General features: G+C 30.5%; 1 protein-coding gene across 2 annotated transcripts in view; it reads left to right on the forward strand.

Annotated features, from left to right (window-relative positions):
- The window catches only part of kkv (hyaluronan synthase-like protein kkv), a 119,896-nt gene that overhangs the window by 53,690 nt on the left and 42,017 nt on the right, over positions 1-24,189 (forward strand). For both annotated transcript variants that reach the window (XM_088223728.1, XM_088223727.1), the window contains exon 2: positions 2,689-2,798. In XM_088223728.1, the coding sequence (XP_088079854.1) occupies positions 2,704-2,798 (95 nt within the window). In that variant the 5' untranslated portion in view covers positions 2,689-2,703. The remainder of the gene's footprint in view (positions 1-2,688; positions 2,799-24,189) is intronic.

The following is a 24,189-nucleotide window of genomic DNA, read 5'->3' on the forward strand; positions in this document are numbered from 1 at the left end:
ATAAGATAGCTAATGTGTTTCCATTATTGCCTTTTCAATGAAGATAATGACGTAATAAGTTATGCATATAATATATGCCAATAATATCTTATACTTATTTAATTTTGCGAGTTCTACTAATTAATATATGCTGACATACGTTTGATTTTCCACCCCCCACATCGATCAAATATTGTATCTTAAGCGAGTAATAAATCAAAAATCTTTTTTTGCAGAATGATACATGAATCAAATTATAGCTGTAATCATTAATTAACATCTGCCTGATTAGGCAACAAGTTATATTTGACCACTTAATATATTTATGAAAAAATTAAGTTCTTCCTATGTAAGCTATTATTTTCCAAATAAGGTTGTTTATGCGTATTTTGATCAAACAGGAATAAAAATGTATTTTATAATTAACATAAAATTAAATAGCAATCGAACAAATCATGTTACTTAAAAATTAAAATTAATTTACGGACTTCAATGATAAAATTTGAAGTAGGATTTAATGCGTGAAAAGAGTCCTATTTTAATTATCAGTTGTTTTTCTTAACCCTTTCTGCCCGGGTGTTCATTAAAATATACACAAATTACAAGTTTTTTTTACTCTCATACCTACCGAAATTCAAAAGCGGCGATTTTGTTTATTAATGAGGAAATCCAGTGTTTTTTTGAAAAAAAAATTTTTTTTTGATAGACTTTAAACTAAGCCAATCAAAAAAAATCGTATTATCAGCGCAACGATTTTTTAAAGTTTTGTATTTCTGAAATTACTCCGCGCGTGACGTCTCGAGATCTCTTCCGCTTCTTCTAGGCAGAAGCCGGTTAGTTTTTTGAAGGAAAGAAAGAAACTTTGCCGTACAATGTAATGCTCTTTTTCCAAGAAAACATTTTGTTTACCCAATTTCCTGTAGGGCTGCATTTTTTTAATGTTGCAACTCCTAAGTACTGGTAATCAAATTTTGCACAATTATAATTATTGCTCATATATTGTTCATTGGTAAGGAGTCAATTATAATGAAATTCTTCAATTAGGTCACCTCTCTATGGTATCTACCCATTGTCATAAAATTGAAAAAATCCAGCTTAATTTTCTCTGGTTCATAAATTTAAAATTGCATTTACCACGAGAAAATATAATCTTCTCTTAAATGTACCTATAATCTTCTCTTAAATGTATTAAATTTACTTAAAATTGGTGACATAAGAATATTCTCTGATCTGTTTTTTTAAAAAATAAAGTTGTAAATGATATTTTTGATGATCCTGATTTGGTCAAATGTGCCTCAATGGGGCATGATATTTAATTTAGATATATCAATATATCTAAGTCAAGTTCGGACATTAATTCTCTGTTTCCGAGAATTTGCTATCTCGGGAATAAATACACTGATGACCAAAAATAAGATATATTTGCTTAAACTTTATCAAATTTCAAGAGCCAATCATTTAAAAAGAAAAAAAATAGTATTTTAATTTCTAGTATTTTTATTTGTTTTTTATGTATGTATTTTTTGACTTTTTAATTGTATTTTTATATTTGTAAATTGTATGTAACCTCTGTATATGTAAAAGCTCTTTGGGCGTTAATTAATAAATGAAAAGTTGTAATTCTTAAGCATTCTTGGTATTGGTGGAAAAAAAACAGTGTAGTTTTAGCTGTATAGTTTTCTACAAAAAATAAAGTTTAGTGTTAGTACGAGTAGTGCAATTTGGAACATAGACGTTAATTTAAGATACAATATCTTGAAAAACCATCTTTCTGCATATAATTATATGCATGAAAATGCCAAATAGAGCGTTTAACTCGTATACTGCCTGTTGTTTGCATTAAAATGTAATTAACTTATGTATTTAATAGTGGCGGGACGAGAATGTACTGGTTATTTAATTTATACTGGCGCGTTCACAAAACTCACACAAACGCATTTAAAATCTACAGGATGTTGATTTAAAAAAAGATTATATAAAATTTTAACCAAATGTGCTATATTTATTGTTTATTAATAAGTTTGTATACATATTTTCTCTAATATAATTTGTATTGTGCACTTTAATTATACTGTTTTAATTATTATTATAATTAACACAAAATATTAAATAAAAAACATGCTTGTTTTAAAATAAATAAACATAAACAATTTCAAGTGTTTTTTTTTCGCTCTAATTCAAAAGGGAGTTTTTTTAAAACATTTAATATTTGAAAAAAAAATAATCAAATAATGCTGGACTACCAATCATTGTTGTGGAGGAAAGATATTCGTTTAGGTGTTCACTTTCTTCAACTCATTAGTGGTCGCATACATAATTCCGATATTCTGAATAAATTCGGTCTATTTGTCCCTGATAATTATCTTCGACAAAGGCAACACAGGTTGTTCTACCTACCACGATGCCGAACCAACCTGCCTATGGTGATGCCGGTAGGTAGAGCAGTCGTGTCATTCAATCGTATCGCCTCGGATGTCGATATATTTCATGACAGTGGGATTTCTCTTAGAAGGGCAATTTTTAAATTGTAATATGTATGTCCATTTCACATGACTTTTTTTTCTCTTTTCTATTTAATAAATCTGATATGTATTTTTTGTAATGTGTTGAGAACTAATTGAATACTCTGTGATGTTCTTGATGTAACTTAAAAATAAATAAATGAAATAAAATAATTAAAATTGAAATGTACCATTTTTGTTTTTACAGATCATTTAAGGAATCATGGCGGTTAATGGACTACGTAACAGGGATGACGGCAGCGATGACAACTCTGATGATGAAGCCACACCCTTTGGACATGAAATTTACGGTGGCAGGTAAGAATCTAATGGTTACTACTTAAAGTGTTATTCTCAAACGTTGTTTTTATTCAACTGACAGGAACTTATCTTCAAATCCAAATGTTTTTCGGCAAGTAATGGAACCTCCTAGGATATAATTACAATTGATAGCTTTAAAAATAAACAAATCCATTTCGTACAAAAAAAGATAGCACGGAAAATCTCTCATTCGTGCTGTAGACGCATTTTCAACTAAAAAATAATGCACATACATTCAAATACTTTAAATGATATGTAACGTGCATAGCTCATGTCAGTGCCTCATTTTAAAGAAAATATTCAAAAAACAATTTTGGATTTATCGAATATTTTTTTAACTTTTTTTTATTCAGATAACAAATCTAAATACAATATTACTACTAAATACAATTTTTACATTAATTTAATAAATATATTCACATTAACGTTTCCCTTTACGTAAAATAAAACTAAACAATTCTTTTGTACATAATGGGAAGTGACGTCTTACAATAGTTTGTTTATTTTATTTTTAATTATTAATTTTTTAAAGATAACATACTTGTATATAAATTAGAAAAAAATATATATAAACAGTGTTTTTAATCATTGCTACACAAAGAAAAATTGTAAATCTAACTTTCCACTTCTCTCTTAAATATGTTGTATTTCTGACTATCGTTTTCATTTTCATTGTCTATTTCATTAAATGAAAATATTTCACTGTAAGTACAATGATGTTGTGCTGTAGTTCTTTTTAATTTGGGAATTAAGATATTACCACCTGTTCTAGGTCGCGTACTTACGTTTTGTGACCTAGAAACACTACTATTTATTTTGTCTTTATGTATTTGAAGCAAGCAATTCTTTTTATAAAACAATTTTATATCTAAAACCTTAATTTTTTTAACTAGTTGAACAGTGGGAAAAGTAGACGATTTTTAAAATAACTTAAATTTTTGTATTTTTTCGACCGGTAAAATATCTGTTTTAAAAGCACCACCCCATCCGATTATTACGTACTGTAATATGGACTGGGCTAATGCAAAGTAAATTAATTTTAATTTTTCGATAATTAATATATTGATACTTATGTAAGGATTTCAGCATTTTTGAAAATAAGTATATTGAATTTGTCTAATTTTGACAACGATCCTTATTTGGTGTATGTATTTAGTTAATCAGTGGCGCCCGTGATTAACGTTTTTAAATTGTTAAATTAAAATAAGCAATTCAACCAATCCAAACTTATTTTAAGATATTTTTAATTGAAGAAAATGAAAAACAACAAACAAAGATGCTTGAGAAATGTACGCCCGTGAATTTTACTTGAATAAAGTGTGAGCTCAATTTAAACTGATTTTCCTCGCTTTTGTTGAGAACACATCCAATCTCCGGGATATTTTACTCTTCCTTGCTTTCTTGAAATCAAAAAAAGCAATTTTACTAGCCATATTAAATAAAAAACTTTCTATAATCTACATAACTCTGGAAAACTGAAGACACGCATGCATAGTCGATATTAAAATGACAAGATTAATAGCGGCCATTATGCATAATGGTCGCTTGTGTTTGTTTGAGAGAAATTTGTCCATTTTCGATACGAAACCATGTTAGATTTGCTATATTTAATATCCAAGTACATTTTCAATTTTCGTTTTCTAAGGATTTTGTGTACATTTGTCTAAGTTTGATACGTAGAAGTGTAGAAAATGGACATACACGAAAATTAGATTTTTGCATGTTTTTTTGTCAAAAATGGATTCATCCATTTATGTTACATATTTTAGTAAAGATAAATATTTTTTTCGTACTTCATAAAAAATAACAGTGAAAGCACTGTAGGTAGCTATATTCTCAAAAACTATTTTAAAGACCAAGAGTCTTCCTATCTGCTTCGCTCATCCTTAAAACATTGTTTCTAAAAAAATGGACTTGAAGAGGTAATAAAATTACAGAAATATAAAAAATTAAAAAAATAAAATTGATAATCAGAGCCCGTTGATGTTCGTTTCTTATATTATATATCCTTTGAGCACGTTTATTTTATTTTTTCTTTCGATCACTATGGTGAAATATTTGTTTTAAAGGTGACTTAACACCGCAGTATTTCACTGTCCCTGGACTGGTACCTAGAGCGTAAGACTAATCACCTTACATTAATGTAACGAAAGATCGAGGTCTGTATTTGATGTTCCAATGTAGTGCCCTTTGCACCATTGGCAGATAGGTGATGATGGTGAAGCTATAAAGTGGGATTTGCATGTTAGTGTAATTAATATTGTTTAATAATTATGATAATTTTCTATGATGTTTTTTGTATTGGAAACGCACCAATAAACTTTTATTTATGGATTTCGTTAATTTTTGTCTTTAAATAAAATCTTAAAAATATCTATCCTGACGAAGAGACGAAGGGTACAGTTTATATTTTAAACATTATTAATATGAATGAGTTTATTTTTTATTTGTTTTTTTATCCATTTCTAAGTATTTAACGTTTCCATAAGTTTTAACTAAATGCACGTTAACGGAATAATTTTGTGAAAGTTATGGTTCAAGATTTTTCTTTTATAATACCTATTTATCTTGATTTACAATAAGTTTCTCTTTTCAAATAAGTGTCAGAACTGTAAATCGTTGTCATTAAAATTAATAATTTAGTAGGTACGTTTCAATTTACCAAACCTTTTGAAATGAAGTAAAAAGTTAATACGTCCATTTAATTTAATTTAATTAAAAAATAAAAGGATTGCGTGAATTAAAACATATAAAACATGCTTTCGAACTTAGTATAATTGTTGCCATAGAATTAGGAATAGTCCAGAAACCGTATACGCACATCAAACTGAAGGCGACTAAACTACACATAAATAAGTAGGTTTACGTTTTGACCCATTAATTTCTTTTTTTACGTCGCTCAGTACGCAACTCCTGATTTGAATTCAACAATGCCGTGTTGTGTCCTATTAAGTGTAGAAATACTGCTAGGATCTTAAAGAAACAGGATGGGATCACATTTCATGTGTAATTAGCAAATGAATGTGTGTGTAACAAATGCATTACTTAAAAATAGAATTATTTTTCCATCTGTCAGATTGTCGAAGAAACAAAATGAACACTTCGTTAGTGTTGCCAGGGTAGTATTTTTTTTTACCCTATTTTGCTCATCTAATGAGAGAACTAATGAAAATTGGATCTCAGATTAAACTACTCTCGTGGACATTTGACCGACAGTATCTTTAAAACATCAAATATTATTTGACATGCTATAAAAATATCAGTTTTTTAAAGTTTTATATTTAGAGTTTAAAGTTCATTAATTCAATTATTCTTATTAAATGACTCTTTACTTATCTACTCTGTTGTGTCAATCAATATTTCCGCGTGCACAATAACATTTTAGAGAAACTAACAGATAGCTTTTTTTTACATTACATTTGTGTTATAGTTATATTTTTTTCTCATCGTGTAGCGGCATCATGAATGCGCGTGGCGAAAGTGAGGCATAGTGGGGAAATTATTGGACGCAGTCCGATGTATTCAAATATGATTCTACGCTCCTTCTGGACTATTCTTAATTCTATGTTCTATGATTATTGCATTAAAAATCCAAAATATCAATTAGCCTGTGGGGTTTAATAAATGGACACATTATTCCTATACTTACCTTATCAAAAATAAAGCATTTCCCTCATTGGCATATTAATACACATAGATATGTCCTACGGCCTCAAAAATGACGACACCTAATTCAGCCATGCCCAACGCATATTTAGTCGTTCTTCGACCGCTAGCCAGGCGTGACGCTTAGAATCGAAGCCAAAATGTCTACTTTCGTCTTGAAAGAGTGTGAAAACCTTTCAGATAAACATTGTAAAAAGGATCGGGTAACTTTTCCTTGGTAAATATTTGTTCATGAGTGATTAACAAAGGTTAAAATTATTAATATTCAAATACATTTTTTTTTCTAACTTCAAACTACGCCTAGCGGCGCAATTGCGAAGCTCTTCTTAAGTACAAGGGTGCACCAATAAGAATACATTTTTAAATTTAACAAATGTGAGTTAATATTATTTTTGCATTCCCTAAAATCCAGTGAAATAAATGGGTCGAAATTTTAGGGAATTTAAGGAAAGAATCTGACTGGGATCCATAAAAAATGAATGTTGTTTGTTAACATTCAAAATCAAACTTAAATACGAAAAAATAGCACCCTCCCAATTTTTTTGCATATGTATTCTCGTCGAATGCAACCCTGGTAGGTCGATGAATAAAACAATCGTTGGTTGTTAACTTTAAAATACATTTTTTTTTATTTACTAAAAATGAGTACCCTCAAGTTTTTGGTATTATATGCATGCTCGTTGAATGCAGCCCTGGTATAATTAAACAATCTCAGTAACGAGGGTTGCGTTTTCGTGTCATTACTTTTAAAAATATTTTACTCTATAGGGCGCGTCTATGTATTAATAATATGTCAAAACTGTCAGAATTAAAAGTGGAATTGCTTTAAAAAATACAAATTTATCATATAAAATATTAGCTAATTATGTACTTACTCCATAAGTTGGGAAGTATTTGTGAATAAAACTATTTATGTTTTGTTTTTCACGATTGCAGTTCAAATTAAGCATCTTTTTGTCCCGCATGACGGAATATTTCTGCGTAGCATCACATCTGATCACTTGAGAGGACGCAAAGGAGTTGGCAGCCGATAGAAATGCACGGAGGCTTTTTGTGAATCTAAATTTCGTTTTTTTTAACAAATTGAAATTTGAAGATTGAAAGTACGTATTCACATCTATCTTTTAAATATACTAAAATAAAGGATTTAACTTTTGAAGTCTAGGAATGTCTGCAAAAGCTACTGTAATAAAAGCTTTATAAATGTTTATAGTTCACTGTAGCAACAAACAAAGCAAATGCCTGGGATCGTCCTGATTCAAAGCGAAGGTTTTTTTGCATTAACCACAATACATAACTGACCGCTGACCGCGCAATAAAACCTCCTTAGCTCTAGCGTCAGGAACCCTGCTACAAATGCCAAGGTTGTCTGAACTCAAAACATAAGAAATAAATAATATAAGTAAAGCTTTAAGTACGCGCCTTATCCTTTGTCGACTATTCACGCGATATTCACTAAATGTCAAATAGGCAATTTTATGCCGATGTTAAATACTAAAGCGTTAATAACAGACAATAAAAGGCAATTTGTTTTTTATCGCTAGTAGAGTATAACACCATTTTGATTTTTCGTTTTTTAAGTGCTATTAAGAGCATTATTATTTTTACAATTTCAGGCGCAATAGGGTAGGGTGTTTTAAGAGTGCGCACTTTTTGGTTTTGTGCAATAAAAAATATAAGTATGGTCATCAATAATCGCCAATTGGAAATCAAAGAAGAAAAAAAAATTTAATACAAAATCAATAATTTTCCGTACTCTTACGGACCCATGTTGCAAGAGTACGCACGGTAGTTCGACAAAAGTACGCACTATACCAAGCGATCGCACGCACCACATTTAAATTTCTCGATGCGAAAGTACGGCATGCAACCATTGTGCCACCATTCAAACCGTAATACATATTGAATTCATCTTTTATAGACTAGAATTCTAAGCATTCATTTCAAACCCTGTTTTTAGGGGGTACTTTTGGTTTTCTAAACGTTTTACCTTAAATATTAGCTTGTTCTTTTTTTCCTTCTTCTTCTTTTATTTGAGGATATTTTTTGTATAACAACAACAACGCCTTATCATACACACCTCGCTTTCTCTACATTCATACATCTTTTCATCCACGCACGCCGATTATTCCTACTTTTGACATGTCCACCTTCAAGTATTTGATGGACTTGATCGTGCCATGTCTTTCTCGGTCTTCCTCGTTTTCTGCATCCATCAACACTTGCATCGTAGATCCTTTTAGCCGTTCTTTAACTGTCCACTCGCTCTACATGTCCAAACCAACGCAGCACCCCTTTTTTGATTCAGTCGATAATGCATGTCTCAGCCTTACACAGTTCACGGATCTTGACATTTGTGCACCTATCATACATCGTTTTACCACACATTCGCCTGAGGGATCGCATTTCGACCGCATTTAACCTACTTTCATCAACATTTTTCCAATTCCATGCGTTGCATTGTGAACTGCTAGTTTAGCCTTCTGTGATAAACATTTGTTTGTCTAAGTTGTTTTTTTATAGATAACTATATATTCCTTTTGATTTCAAGCTTCTTTTGCTGGGACTTTGTTTTATCGAGTGTATACAGGAGATATGGTCTAAAAAATAATGAAGTTTGTGGTTGAGGCAACTAGCGTTTTTAGTGGTAATATTGAAAGCAATGATGGATGCAAATATGCCTACTCAAGCAAGTCGCAACACAATTATTTTATGCCAATTGCGAAGAGTTGATTCAGACAAACCTAATTTAGCGGGTAGATTTATTTTGTTTTTTTCTTCTACTTGTTTACTTACTGGCTTACTCTATGGTGGTCATACTACAATTTATTATATAATATTTTTTTTACTTTCAGACATCTTCAAGTATTATATATAACTAAGAAAACATTTTAAAAACAAAAAAAATAACAGCCTGCAGTACAAAACCATTAATGGTTTGCAAATTCATAGTGTCAACTCTTGCAGACTACCCTATTTATCAGAAATAATTTGAGTTCTGCTTGCTATCTAGTTGGCGGCCTCCGTGGTGTAGTGGTCAAGACGCTTGACTCACACACAGAAGGTTCCGGGTTCGATTCCCGGTGAGAACACAAAAATTACAATGTAATTTTTTTCAAGCCTGGGTATACCGTGATGTATTTCACCACTGTAATTAGGCCTCCTGGCCTATTGTGGTGCAAAAAAAATGATCTCCTTATTAAAAAAAGATTCTTAAACATGCTTCCGAATTCAGTCACTAACTTTACATAGACGTTTAATTGAAGAAAAAAAAACATTCAAAACGGTTTTTACGTAAAATTCCACGCTTTGCAAATAACAAAAAAATTAAATGTATGCGCTCTCTAGGACCATCAAAATAGTACTAAAACGTAGTCTTGTTTTTCAATAATGATTGATGTGTCATACAAATAGCGTCAGCATTTTAAAAATCTGGAGCTATCTTTCCTCCGGGATGTCTATTTTTCATCTCTTACTTTTTTATTTTTTCTTACTTGTACCTGCGATGTCCGAATTGAAAAACATTGCTCTGGTATATTTTTTTTGTGAAACTTTAATTTAGCCTCACATATTTTTTATATTTAGTTTCCTGCCTTAATTGCCTTGAGTTTATGTGGCTTAAAACTTAAGAATTTTTCGAAAAATCTTAAATTTCTCTCTCAAATTATTAAAAAATCAACCCCAAAATTGACATTTCAAGATTGACACAAATATTAGTGAATAAATTACATTTATTTTATATTAACATATTACAACAGAGATGAAGAAAATTTAAGAGAAGGTAATATAGAAGTCTAGGCATCTACAGGGCTTATGATCTGTCATTGGCTGGTTTAATTAACCATTCTGCAAATATTTGAACATCTATATTCCTTCAATTCTTTCATCTGTTGATGTTTATGAAGTTAACAGTCAACAGATGAAAGAATTGAAGGAATATAGATGTTCAAATATGGGCAGAATGGTGAATGTTACACCATGTGTAAAGTGGCCACTTAAACCAGCCAATGACAGGTCATAAGCCCTGTAGATGCCTAGACTTCTATATTACCTTCTCTTAAATGTTCTTCATCTCTGTTGTAATATGTTAATATAAACAGCTCCCCAGGGAGTTGAATCCAGTCCTTGTCTACAAAAATTTGGACAAACTCAAAATATTGTTTATTTTATATGTTTATTTATTAAAATACAAAAATTTAACTGCATTGATTGAACATATTTCAGCTCTTTATGTATAAACCAGTGTTGAGCTGAAATAAAATTTAAATATTCTAAATAACAATGACAAAAATAATTATTAAAATTTACATCTTAAATTATAAGACAATATTAATAAAAAAATAAAAACTAGAATTGCAAGTAAAAATATACAATAAATAGAAGAAAAAATAGAAAAAAAATTCGTGTTAAATAAAAATATATAAATTTAATTGATAATTTAACATAAAACTGCGAATCAAAATAAAATTAATGCCTATATATTTTTTAATAATTCATTTCTTTGCGAGTATTTTTACTGGACAAATGCCACATGCATTATGATAAAAATATTTATAATTAATCCTCTTAATTTCCTTTCCAACACAAAATTGAGTCGAGTAGGATTTTATAATATTAAAATTACAAAGTGATGGAGAATTAAATAAGTCGTAGTGAGTGGATTTTTCTAATGTATTTGATGTGCCTACGATGATCAACAAAGAAAACACATCGGATTAGTTCAGCATACCGAAACAGATTATTTTTATAAGTGACGGCGAAATGACATGAGTAGGTACTTGCAACATAGAGTTAGTCAAAACATTTCAAGGTTGTTTTGCATAAAATTCGATGGATACGGCCTTCAATGTCGCCTAGTTTTTATGCGAGATAAAAACTGGATCAGTCAATTTATTAAATTCACAGACGCCACTTATAGCCCACGACCCGAGTGATTGAAAGCTTTTAAGCCATACACCGGATGAGGAAACAGACCGAAATTAGAAACAAAACATTTTAAAATCGTATTAATTAAATGAAACTGCAGATTTAAAGCGGTTAATCGGCACTTCATATGTATTTTAATTAAAGAAAAATGACAATATAGGTATATAATACAAGTACAGGTAGATTTTCATATCAACAAAGTTTATATTTATCACGTTTCGACCATTTTAATATAGTAAAATGCTCGTGTTTAGAGAACGTTTTTTACAATGTTTTTTAAAGCTTCTAATTTTTTATTTTTTTTATTTATTACAAAATAACATGCAGTGCATAAAATAGTAACGTTTTCTAAACTCAATAAAACCAAAAGCTCTTTGTTGAGTTGGGACAACATAAAAAGGGGAAGCCTAAAAATACAGAAAATGCTGATTTCATGTCGCCATCTGAACAAGGCGCCGCACTTGTGTGCCCCATATTTTGTTTTTCAATCAATGCCTCGCAGCGGTCTCCTGCAATAAAAAGAAACGAAATCAAGAATTAGTGAATACATCAAATATTATAGAAGTTGGGATGAACTTTGTTTGATGCGTTTCTTTATTTATCTATTTTTATTTATTTATATGTACGCCCAATGGGCATTTTTATGAACACATTTATACATAGAAAATTATTATAAAAACGTTTAAAGACTCAATGGTTTATAGTAGACTTGGATGGAGTGGAAGTGGGAGTGATCGTTTTAAAGAAGACAACTTGTTATCAAAGAAATCAAGACTGGTATGTTTGTTGGCAGACCTAAGAATTCTAGGCCTATGCCTAGAATTCTTAGGTTCTATGGTTATTGGTATGAAAAAGTACGTTTTGTCTGAGGTTTCTAGTTGGGATATTTAATTTTATTGAGTTCAGTAGTTCAGGCGCATCAAAAAGTGAGTTGAGAATTTTAAATAGGACTATAAGGTCGAAAGAGAATATATATTCGATGTAGTTTCTAACTCATTATACGTATATAGGTCTCTGGATAAGCCCAACCTCCAGCCTATCTTTCTTTTTTAAAAATCGATGTTGAACTGATTCAATATTTTTGATGTGAACATCATAATATGGAGATTAGATAACAGAGGAATATTCTAGGTGCGGGCAAACTAGCGAACAGAATAGAGTTTTAAGGGTATTGATATTTTTGAAGTTAGCTGTGCTTCTGTTAATAAATCCAATAAGTTTTAAGGATTTATTTATAACATGTTCAAAATGAATTGTAAAAGAAAGTTTGGTGTCAAGTATAATACCTAAATCTCGTTGAGTTTGGCTTTTAATTTATATTAGTACTTTTGAAATGATAATGTTGCCTTTTGAATCGACCCAACGGAACATTGATGACAATATTTTAACAGCAAAATAATGATATCATTAAAAAAATACGATAAATGTTATTTATGTTCAAAGCATTAACTTTGTGGTCAAAGATATTTATTAATGATAGAAAATATTAGTATTCAACCACTTACCAAGTTTTCCTGTCTACCGGTTTCGAGACGTACCCATCTCTTCATCAGGACACTCACTACACCAACATGCAAATACTAAAATACACTATCACCTTTACCGTCACCGTAGTATACATAGTATTCACGATTGATAATTTATTAGGGGAACATTAATTTTTAATGCTTTTTTAATGTGAAATACCCCCCTTTTTTATTAAAAAACTAACCAATCGTGTAACGTCCAATTTCTTAGCTCCTCATCTTCTTGAAACCCACCACCACAAATTCCGCAACATATCGCTGAATATTATTAACCTCATTTTAGTGCATGTTTGGACATAATGGTGTCTGCACCCCCTTTAACTCTGCATGTAATTTATGTATTTCTTTCTTAAATACTATGTGATGGTAAAAGTGAAAGTGTATTTTAGTATTTGTATGTTGGTGTAGTGAGTGTCCTGACAAAGAGACGGGTACGTCTCGAAACCGGTAAAAATGAAAAGTCATTAAGTGTTTTAATACTAATATTTACTTAAATTAATTTCGATATATCTATTCATGTAGTATAAAAAATGTTGTCAATATAAACGTATTTATCGTTAATTTCAATATATGTTTTCTTTCATGTCTGATTACGATTAATTAGGCTGATATTTGTTTGGCAAGGAAATACAGTTAGAGTCTTCAATGCGGACATGAACCGACCATTCTCTTCTGGGTGACCTAGCCTTGTGGAACCCAATAAGAACGCAGCCTGAATGGAATTGGATTATTATATTATATTTATACTGGTCATAATATTATAACATTCTGTTACACCGTCGCTAGTTATAGTGGGCATTGTACGATACATTACGCACACCGTTACTTAATCGTGACATTTATAAGACGTCATTAGAAATAAATCAAGAATAATCATGTATAAAAATAAAGATGATATTTTATTGTACTCTATCAATATTAACCCTAGGATAGTAACACATTTTATTCAAGCGTGAATGGTAACTGGTGATCGGTTACCCCAGTTTAATTTAAGGAAAAAAACATAGTTTTGCGAGTAATTCACTCTGAATTTATTAACTAAACACACAATTAGGAACTTTTCTTCAGATCAGTTTTCAATAAAATGAAATTGAAAAAAACACGAAAAATAGGTATCTAAACACAATTCAAATCAATTTCCTTTAGAAGTTCAAGACAAACCGGCTTTTTTACATTTAATGCAATCAATTTTAACTTATTTATATTTTTTTCGTGAGCATAACCCTTCACCTGGCTTGTTTTTGTAATTTAGATAATGGCAAAAACCCTTTCAGAGTGTTTAGAATAGCACAAACAGTGCTTGCTATTTCACGAGGTAAATTTGACTGTAAACGCCGTTTCATATGTGGTTCAGCCAATTGCAACGCCAAAATTTTCAAGGAGCCACTTCTATATTTCTTGGCTGATACATTAGAACGTTTAGCCTCTAGGTGAAATATCATAGCATTAATGCTTGTTTGATCTAGCATCCCAAAGAATAGCAATATTCATTAGATATCGTTCAATTTCTTTGATATTGAGCAATGCCATTTTTGATCTAAAGAAATCGCAATTTAATTTGAGTAGGCATACAAAAATACACTCGTAATAGTAACACGCGTCACCCCACATATACCCGAATCTCCGAAACCACACGTCCTTTCGCTACCCACGTGCAACAGCTATTAATTACACACAGCAAAACAAGAGAATCGGTGAAATGTTAGAACGAGACAATTAGTAACTTTCGAGATATTAGAGCGTGATTGGTTGTCTGGGGTGACGAGTCACTCCTGTTACCATTCTAGGGTTAAGTCGAAAACACATTTTTTTCCGTACAAGTATTAAACATTTATTTATTTATTTAAAATTACACTCGTTTAAATATTAACTAACTTATCAAGGCTTTTTAGTATATGTCCGTGTTGAGCCATAATAATTAACAATAAAAAATACGTAATTAAATTAAATAACAATGACATGTGATGCAATAGAGTAACGATTCAGAAAAACAAGGTATAAATAATAAGTAATAAAATTCCAAAGAAGACAATGTTAAAAAAACAGTAAAATTTAAATAATAAAATACATATTTTACAAATTTAGATTCATACGTAATCAAATATACAAAATAATAGTTTCATTGAAATCAATAGGAAAAAAAATACAAAAACATAATTGAAATGATAATTGAGAAATAATTTCTGTAAACTAACTCTAAATTGGTTTTGGAGCAATAAAAATATTTTATAATATGCATACTCTTACCTTATACAAAAAAAATGGTTGCGCGTATTTTTACCAAGTATAGTAGGAGAGAGTACGCAGAAAACGATAAAATTTTGTTGAATTATTAACAATACATTATTTTCATTCCGAAAATATTGTTTTTTCCTATGATTATAATTGAAAACGAAAAGTTTGTTTAGTGCGCACAATTAGCTTGCTTTACCCTATAAGCGTTCTCGGTCTCCCCCCAAGTCCCCCGACCCGTTTTAATAGATTTGTGCCCTTTTCACACATGCCACGCAAATCCACCCGGCCCGGTAACTTTACCGCGTTTATCCTACAAATGCATACACAATGTGTCACCTTTTGTAGGGTGAACCCAGTAAAATTATCTGGCCGGGTGAATTGGGGTGGCTTGTGTGAAAAGGGCCTTACACAGAACGCAGTCACGCCAGGATATTATTTAGCTGACCATCATCTGTATGAGTAAGAATATCGCTAAATTGCTGTAGGTTTACTTTTGTATTAAAAAAATATTACTTTTAAAAAATTCAATGTGTGAGCGATAAAATAAAAAATAGTTCAACAAGTATGCGAGTAGCGAGTAGCGAGTAGCGAGTAGCGAGTAGCGAGTAGCGAGTAGCGAGTGGGTACTATATTTAAGTAACTGAAGGCGAAGGTGGATTACATTGTAAGACATAAATGGCAGGAATCTAACCGACCTTGGTTGCCTAGTCGTCTAACTTTCCATTCTGTATACTTGCCGTAAGTATACCGAACTGTATCAGATTATTACCTCTTATTGTCGAATAATCACGAAGTAGTCGATTTGCGCAACAAACTGAGCCAAGCAAAAACTTGACAAGACTCGTTTTTGCCCCTAGACATTAGATTCCAGATTGCGTTTTGCTAATAAATTCAACTTCCTTGTCTGAATGAAAATATTCGTTTCTGTAAATAAAATACTTTATTTCATAAACAATTAAAATAAAGTTGGTAAGTTTAATAAATAATAACAATAATAAAACTTACCAAAATAACAATTTCCATGACATGTTTCTTTTACCCAATACTTAATTCGCTTATCTTACAGCGAGTTTTTTTTATTGCCAAAAACTCTTTAGAATAAATTTTTATTGGGTAATATAGTCTTAAATAAATCAACAAATCACAAGTGCGAATAAATTAAATTATTATTTTATTTATTTTTAAATACACACTTTTTTTTAACGTTCTGTGAGATTATCGCGAAATCAAAATTCGCGGGGGGCGATTATCTTTAAAGTAAAGCCAAACTTTCTATACAGAAATAGATACTTTAAATTTCAATACAAATATATACATTTTCGTACATTTTTAAAAACTTTATGGACAATGAGGTAATAATAAGTTATTTAAGTAACTTTATGTACGAAGTTTTCTCAGAGCATGAATTATGTCATACCCGAAACCCGTACGACTTTTGCTCAGAGACATCTCTCATTCATCGCACCGAGAGTGTTCAATATTTTGGAAGAGCGTATTAAGCTCTCAAAGACAAAAACTATTTTCAAGAAAGTAGTTAAGGTTTTTTTGAGGGAGGGATTTGAGTAGGAAACTCCTTGATGATTTTCCGAATGTTTGAGTTTACTGTTTACCGTATTGATGTGCCATATATATATATATATATATATATGTATTTTAAAAAAAAATATTTTTTATGTTTCTGATAATATATTTGTAGTGGTATACTTATGTGTCTATGTCAACTAATTGCTAGTCCCATCTCAACACAGGACTTTTAGTCCCATGGAGTTGGGACTTATGTCTCAAATAATGTAAAATAAACTTATGTATGTTAATAAACAAATAAATAAATTTATGATAACTTTGTTCCTATTGTAATAGGGGCACAGGATGTCAAATATTCAACGGATTCGTTAGCTGTACCACGATTTATTTATATGACTAATAGAAAACGTACATAAAATAAAAATATTTCAGTAAATCATAAATACAAAAAAAAAATCAGATAGAAGATCAAATTTAACAACGTTTTATGTGAAAATCATATAGTGAGACATATTTGGATATTTATTTTATACATAATATATTTTATGTTTTTGCATTTTTTTTATAGGCATGTTTTTAGAAACGTAACTGAAAACATTTACGAATGCATTTACCAATGTTAGTTGATTATATCGACAATGGGGAAGTAAAGTAGTTCAAAAATATATGTATATATTTGTTAATAGACTGTCGAAATAAGCGAAAAATTTTAAAAAAAATATTTTTTATGTTTCTGATAATATATTTGTAGTGGTATACTTATGTGTCTATGTCAACTAATTGCTAGTCCCATCTCAACACAGGACTTTTAGTCCCATGGAGTTGGGACTTATGTCTCAAATAATGTAAAATAAACTTATGTATGTTAATAAACAAATATATAAATTTATGATAACTTTGTTCCTATTGTAATAGGGGCACAGAATGTCAAATATTCAACGGATTCGTTGGCTGTACCATGATTTATTTATATGACTAATAGAAAACGTACATAAAATAAAAATATTTCAGTAAATCATAAATACAAAAAAAAACAGATAGAAGATCAAATTTAACAACGTTTTATGTGAAAATCATATAGTGAGACATATTTGGATATTTATTTTATACATAATATATTTTATGTTTTTGCATTTTTTTTATAGGCATGTTTTTAGAAACGTAACTAAAAACATTTACGAATGCATTTATCAATGTTAGTTGATTATATCGACAATGGGGAAGTAAAGTAGTTCAAAAATATATGTATATATTTGTTAATAGACTGTCGAAATAAGCGAAAAATTTTAAAAAAAATATTTTTTATGTTTCTGATAATATATTTGTAGTGGTATACTTATGTGTCTATGTCAACTAATTGCTAGTCCCATCTCAACACAGGACTTTTAGTCCCATGGAGTTGGGACTTATGTCTCAAATAATGTAAAATAAACTTATGTATGTTAATAAACAAATATATAAATTTATGATAACTTTGTTCCTATTGTAATAGGGGCACAGAATGTCAAATATTCAACGGATTCGTTGGCTGTACCACGATTTATTTATATGACTTATAGAAAACGTACATAAAATAAAAATATTTCAGTAAATCATAAATACAAAAAAAAAACAGATAGAAGATCAAATTTAACAACGTTTTATGTGAAAATCATATAGTGAGACATATTTGGATATTTATTTTAAACATAATAAATTTTATGTTTTTGCATATTTTTTATAGGCATGTTTTTAGAAACGTAACTGAAAACATTTACGAATGCATTTACCAATGTTAGTTGATTATATCGACAATGGGGAAATAAAGTAGTTCAAAAATATATGTATATATTTGTTAATAGACTGTCGAAATAAGCGAAAAATTTAAAAAAATATATTTTTATGTATCCGTATTACCATCGCTTTGATTTTAGTAAGTTTTAAAAATTGGAAATTACTCCACTCGTGACATTTAAAAGTAGAACCCTGTCACTGTCAAATACACTTAACGTTGAAAAAAATGGCTTCTTGGAAACCGGAAATCTATCACAATGCATAAAACAACGCTATAATTGATTGGCTATTGTTCACAAGATCCTGTGACGTTTCAAAGCAGTTCATTTTTTTTATACATTTTCGAGAAACTTCACGGTACAAATAATTCGTACAATTACCGCGTGTAAGAAAACATTTTTTTATCCAATTTCCCGTAGCACTGAGCTTCCTCATTATTATTGATAATCTCTGGCATTGTAATACCTGTGGATCCAGGAACCAATTGTCATGTTCATTTCTGTATTTTCACACAAACATTTTAAACTGAATACCTCAAAATGGCTGGTTAGAATTTCAAATCACGTAAAAGCATTGTTTATGGTTTTTAAAGGGATATTTAAGACTTTTCGTATCATTTCTTCATAAGTTTGCATTCTCCGAAGTCCAAATCGTGCGAAGAATAATGTGTGATGTTATTTTTGGAGAAATTCGTATTATGAAAGGTGTCAAAGAGCCTGTGTGTGATTTGCATTGAATCGCGTGGGAACAATCTTTATACATTCCATTTTGAAAATGGTATTTGTAGTATTTGAAAAGAAAAATTAATTTCCATATTTTTGCTCTAAGAATGGACGTTAATATTTAGAGTTTATGTTTTTGTAAAAATTATGTGTTTGTTTTTAGCATCAACAGTAATTAGGCAATTTTTGGTTGAATATAGAAGTCGCGATGATTTTTTAAAGTTTTGTATTTTTGACGTTTCTGCGCGTGTGACATTTTAAGTTCACTTCCCCTTTTTTTTGGTTAGCTGTGCTGATAAGTCAGTTGACTTAACGTAAACTGAAAATCTATCAATCTCTCTTATCATTGGTTGATTTGGACGAACTAGTGACGTAGCTCAAAGCAAATGGTTAGTTATTATTAAATTATTTTTTTCGTACATTTCCAAGAAACTTTGCCGTATAATTGAATGATTTAATTTTTACCGAGCGCAAGAATACATTTTATGTATCCAATTTTCCGTAGCGCTGAAATTCTTCATTGTACTGTATTTATTTTATATGTTTTTTTCTTTCCTCATTGTTTACGAGACGTCTTTTGATTTGTGTGGATCTTACGCGCGATCTTGTACCATTTTCTAATACATGTAATACGAGCCTGACATGGCATTTTGCGACGAAAGAACAAAGAAATTGTCACAAAAATTCGAAAATGTAGGTAGGTACTCGTATTAGATATAAAAAATGCAAATATTTGTTTTTATAATAAAAATAAAATAAATTAATTCATGACATTACAGGCAAAAATGTCACAACCACCACGCCGCCGAATATACATATTATAAAATGCACTTATCAAGTTATTTTGCACCGCCACTAAACAAATTAATGACACAAGAGTTACATCATGTTCTTCACAAAGTATCGCTCAAATGTCAAGTCAACAGGAAATATTTACAGTGTTAATACGAGTATTATAAATATATTGTGAATGTAGTCCAGAAAATGGTGGGGTGGACGACCCCGCCTCTGCAAATTCGGGTTCAGTTGCTGATCACAGCTCACAACATACAGACTTCTTGTTAGTAAAGTACCTACCTTATGATTCTGTGGGACGAAAAATACAGGGTTGAACTATAACCTAGTAGAACGGTTGAAAAGTACAACATTTCCCCAATATTAAATCTAACTAATATGCTGTCATCGAATAATGATTTATGTATTTATTAACGGGCATTATTCATATCTACTATGTATGGGGTTTAAATATTACAATAAAAGAATAGTTAGAAACATTTTAAAAAAATAAAAAAAGCATTGACAAACAAAAGGGACATCAAGACCAGATATGGACTATTTATTTAGTGCTGGTTTAAATCGCTGTAAACTTAAACAAAAAAGTCTAGATCTTCTCTTGAGTTAACAATACGACAAAGACGGGTCATTGGAGAATTAAGGTCATAGTTTGTTCTATGCTGATCATTTAACAGTACTTTATTGTTACTCAACCTACGAGTCGGAATATTGAATTTTACTTGTCCCAGTAATGATGGAACATCGATTATACCATTTAGCAATGCCGAACATATATGTGGAATTAATATTAGTTCTACGTTTTAGGAGACGAGAAATATTTAACATTGACTCTATATCAGCATAAGAATAATTACCTCTCTCTAGTCCAAGCATCCACGCTACTTTTTGAAGCAAACGATGTTGGACTGATTCAATGTGATTTATGCGATTGACAATGGAGATCAGACCGAGGAGGCATATTCTAGATGAGGGCAAAAAGTTGAGCAATAAAGAGTTTTGATTGTACAGACATTAGTAAAATCAGAAGATATTCTGTTAATGAAGACAAGTAATTTCCAATTATTTACTGTTTAATCTATATGCTCGTTGTATGTCAGTTTATAGTCCAAAAGAACTTCTAAATCTCTGATGGACTTAACTACATACATTTTGGAGTTTTATAATTCTATGTGTGCTGTATTATATGAAATTGAATAAATGCTGCCTATCTCAGAACGGGTATTTACTATCTAGTGAGGATAGACAATATCTAATATCTGTACCTAAGGATAACACACGGGAGTCCACTTTTTACCGTTTTGAAATAAAAAAAGCAAAAATTATTGTCATCATCGTAAGTCCATCATCGCCGTAAAAATGATTTGAACTAAAAGTCTGAATTCCACATTGTTTTAATGCAAAAAAAAAACGTCATTAGTCCCGATACGCTATTTTAATATGTACTATTATTATTTTTTTATTTTTGTTATTTTTATTATTAATAAACATATAATACATAAATTACATATTATGCTCCCAGGAGTTATTAGAAACTCATTTATTATCACAATAGTAATTATTTTACATTAAAAATTCTCTATACGCTTAAATTATTATATTAATATTATTTGATTAAAAAGTTATAATGTTTTGGAAATCCCAAAATTTTGTTCTCTTAACATTTCATTCAATGTGACATTTAATTTGACGTAATTGTACTACATAAATATTGCTCAATTGTACCTCTTTTCCCTGTTTTGCAAGCATAACATATTGTATTATTTACTATGGTGAACGCTGATTTTCGGCACTGAACTGAACCAAACTGAATATGATTTATTCTAATTAATTTTCATTATTTTCTTCTTATCGTTCCTCTCCTCGATGGAGGTTGGATATCATAGTAGAAATTCTCACTTTGTTGGCAGCTACCTTGAACAAGGACAGAGTGCTGCAATGGAACCAGTCACGCAAGTTCTTTAGCCAAGAGATGCGCCTTCTACCTGCACTGAGTCTTCCTTCAATCCTTCCCTGTAGAATGATTTGTAAAATGTTATATTTTTTGCCTCACATCACATGACCAAAGTACTCAAGTTTTCTTTTCTTTTCTTTATGATCTTCAGTACCTTTTGGTCGGAGAACGTCATGGTTTCGGACTCTGTCCACCCAGGAGATTTTTAATATCCTCCTGTAGCACCACAGCTTAAAGGCTTCTATCTTTTTTGAAGTGCTTTGGGTGAGTGTCCACGTTTCGACGCCGTAAAAAAGCACTGAGAAAACGTAAGATCGTACAATGCGCATTCGGAGGTCTAAATTAAAGTCTCTACTGCAAAGAAGGTCACTCATCCTGAAAAAGCAGTCTCGCGCCATCTCTATTCTGACTTTGATCTCTTGTGAGTGATCCCACGCCAGCATCCCAAATATTTATATTGATTAACTTGCTCAATAACCTGCGCTCTAAGTTTTAAAGTCATTGGGAAAGTTCGTGCCTTTTTTTTAATAACCATACATTATACTTTAAATATATTGTTCAAATTTAGTAGTTACGTCGTGAGGCATTTTAATCCCTAATATCAACTTTAGTATGGGTAATTATTGACAATGTAATTAATGATTTAAAACGTAAAGTGGTGGTATTAAACATATATGGAACTCTTTATTCCACTTTTATAAAAATATTTTAGAAACGCATTTGTAGATATCGATTGGATAAATACCATTTGGAATTTTCTCAAGAGACATGAATAAAATTTTCATACATTTTAAGGTGTTTCCTATTAGACAAAATAGTAACTACATTTATTTTAATTATAAAATTTTCTAAATTTGGTCATTCATCGTCATCATTCCCTTTCCGTACCGAATGGTGCAAAGAGCACTACAATGGTACACCAATTGCTGCGCATCTTGATCATTTTTGATCATTCATGTAAAAACACCGTTTTATTTTATTTCATTTGGGAAATCAACAGTTCTACATACATTTTTATAGTAAACAAACAGATTTAGTGTATAAACTTAGAACTAATAACAGATTTCCACAAAGTATACAAAGTTAGTAAAGAAAATATATATCATATTAAATAAATACATATAAAAATGTTATTTTCATGTATTCGTAAATATTTTTCAATAATCAAAGAATTTTTATAATTTTTTTTAGATAATTTCGTGAAGCAGTAGTTAGTCCGTACACACTCTCCGATATTGTAGAGAAGTGATTCCACCGTAGTGATTTCAATCAATATTTCATATAAACCATGTCGGGAATCGAACCCGAGACCTCTCGCATGGTAGGCAAACGAGCTGCCCATTATACCACGAGGCCGATGGTCTTGGTCATTTGAAATTAGATACGTATATCTTTAATAATGCTTAAAAACCGTTTTAGGCGTTTCCGAGTAGGTAAAATATTTCAATGTTCTTTCAAGTACCTATCTTCCGTATATTTATGCACATTATTTTTTCTTGTTACACTTTGTTACAACTTTGTTAAATCTTTTATGTATGTGGGTAGTTTTATTTGTGACAATGATTAAAATAATACTTTATATTTGTATTGAACAGGTACTTTCAGTTTTTTGGAGGGCTACTTCTGATAGTACTTTTTTCAAATTTTATGAGCTCGTACATCCAACTTTATTATATTTATTTTGTACGAATGTTTAATTTATATGTTTGTCTCGATTTTGTTTGTGTTCAATTATTCATTGTATTTTTGGGTTTTGTTGTTCTTAAGATAAGATTAGACATAATATACTTTTAGTAATGATTTGCATTATATATTTACTAATAAACATGCAACTCATGTTTTTACCGATTTTATCAAGTAAGAGAATAAAAAGGTATTAAGAATTTTTAAGAGATGATACTTAACTCGGTTGGTACTTAATCGTATTCTTTAAATGACGTTTTAAACAATGTACAAAAGTTGCAAGTAAATTTGTTTTGCTGGCTTAAACATGATCGCTCGAGCTTCTTATCAATGATTAATTAATTTAAAAGGATATTTCGATCCTATGGGCGGCAAATCCGGCTCTATATGATGGTGATACAGGACAGTAATACTCCCGAGTTGGTTGACTTCTACAAGGTCATCGACAGTCCCATTGAACCCCGAAGGTTGCTTGGCAAATATAATCAGACCGCTAAATATTATACCTAACATTTGCCTTACTCGAGATGAGGCAATTACTTAACATAGGGTCCTTAGATATTATTGCAAAGGATTATTTAAATGAA

This window comes from Micrasema longulum, unplaced genomic scaffold (assembly GCF_059751315.1).
Source record: "Micrasema longulum isolate JH-2025_06_02 unplaced genomic scaffold, ASM5975131v1 h1tg000250l, whole genome shotgun sequence".
NCBI lineage: Eukaryota > Metazoa > Arthropoda > Insecta > Trichoptera > Brachycentridae > Micrasema > Micrasema longulum.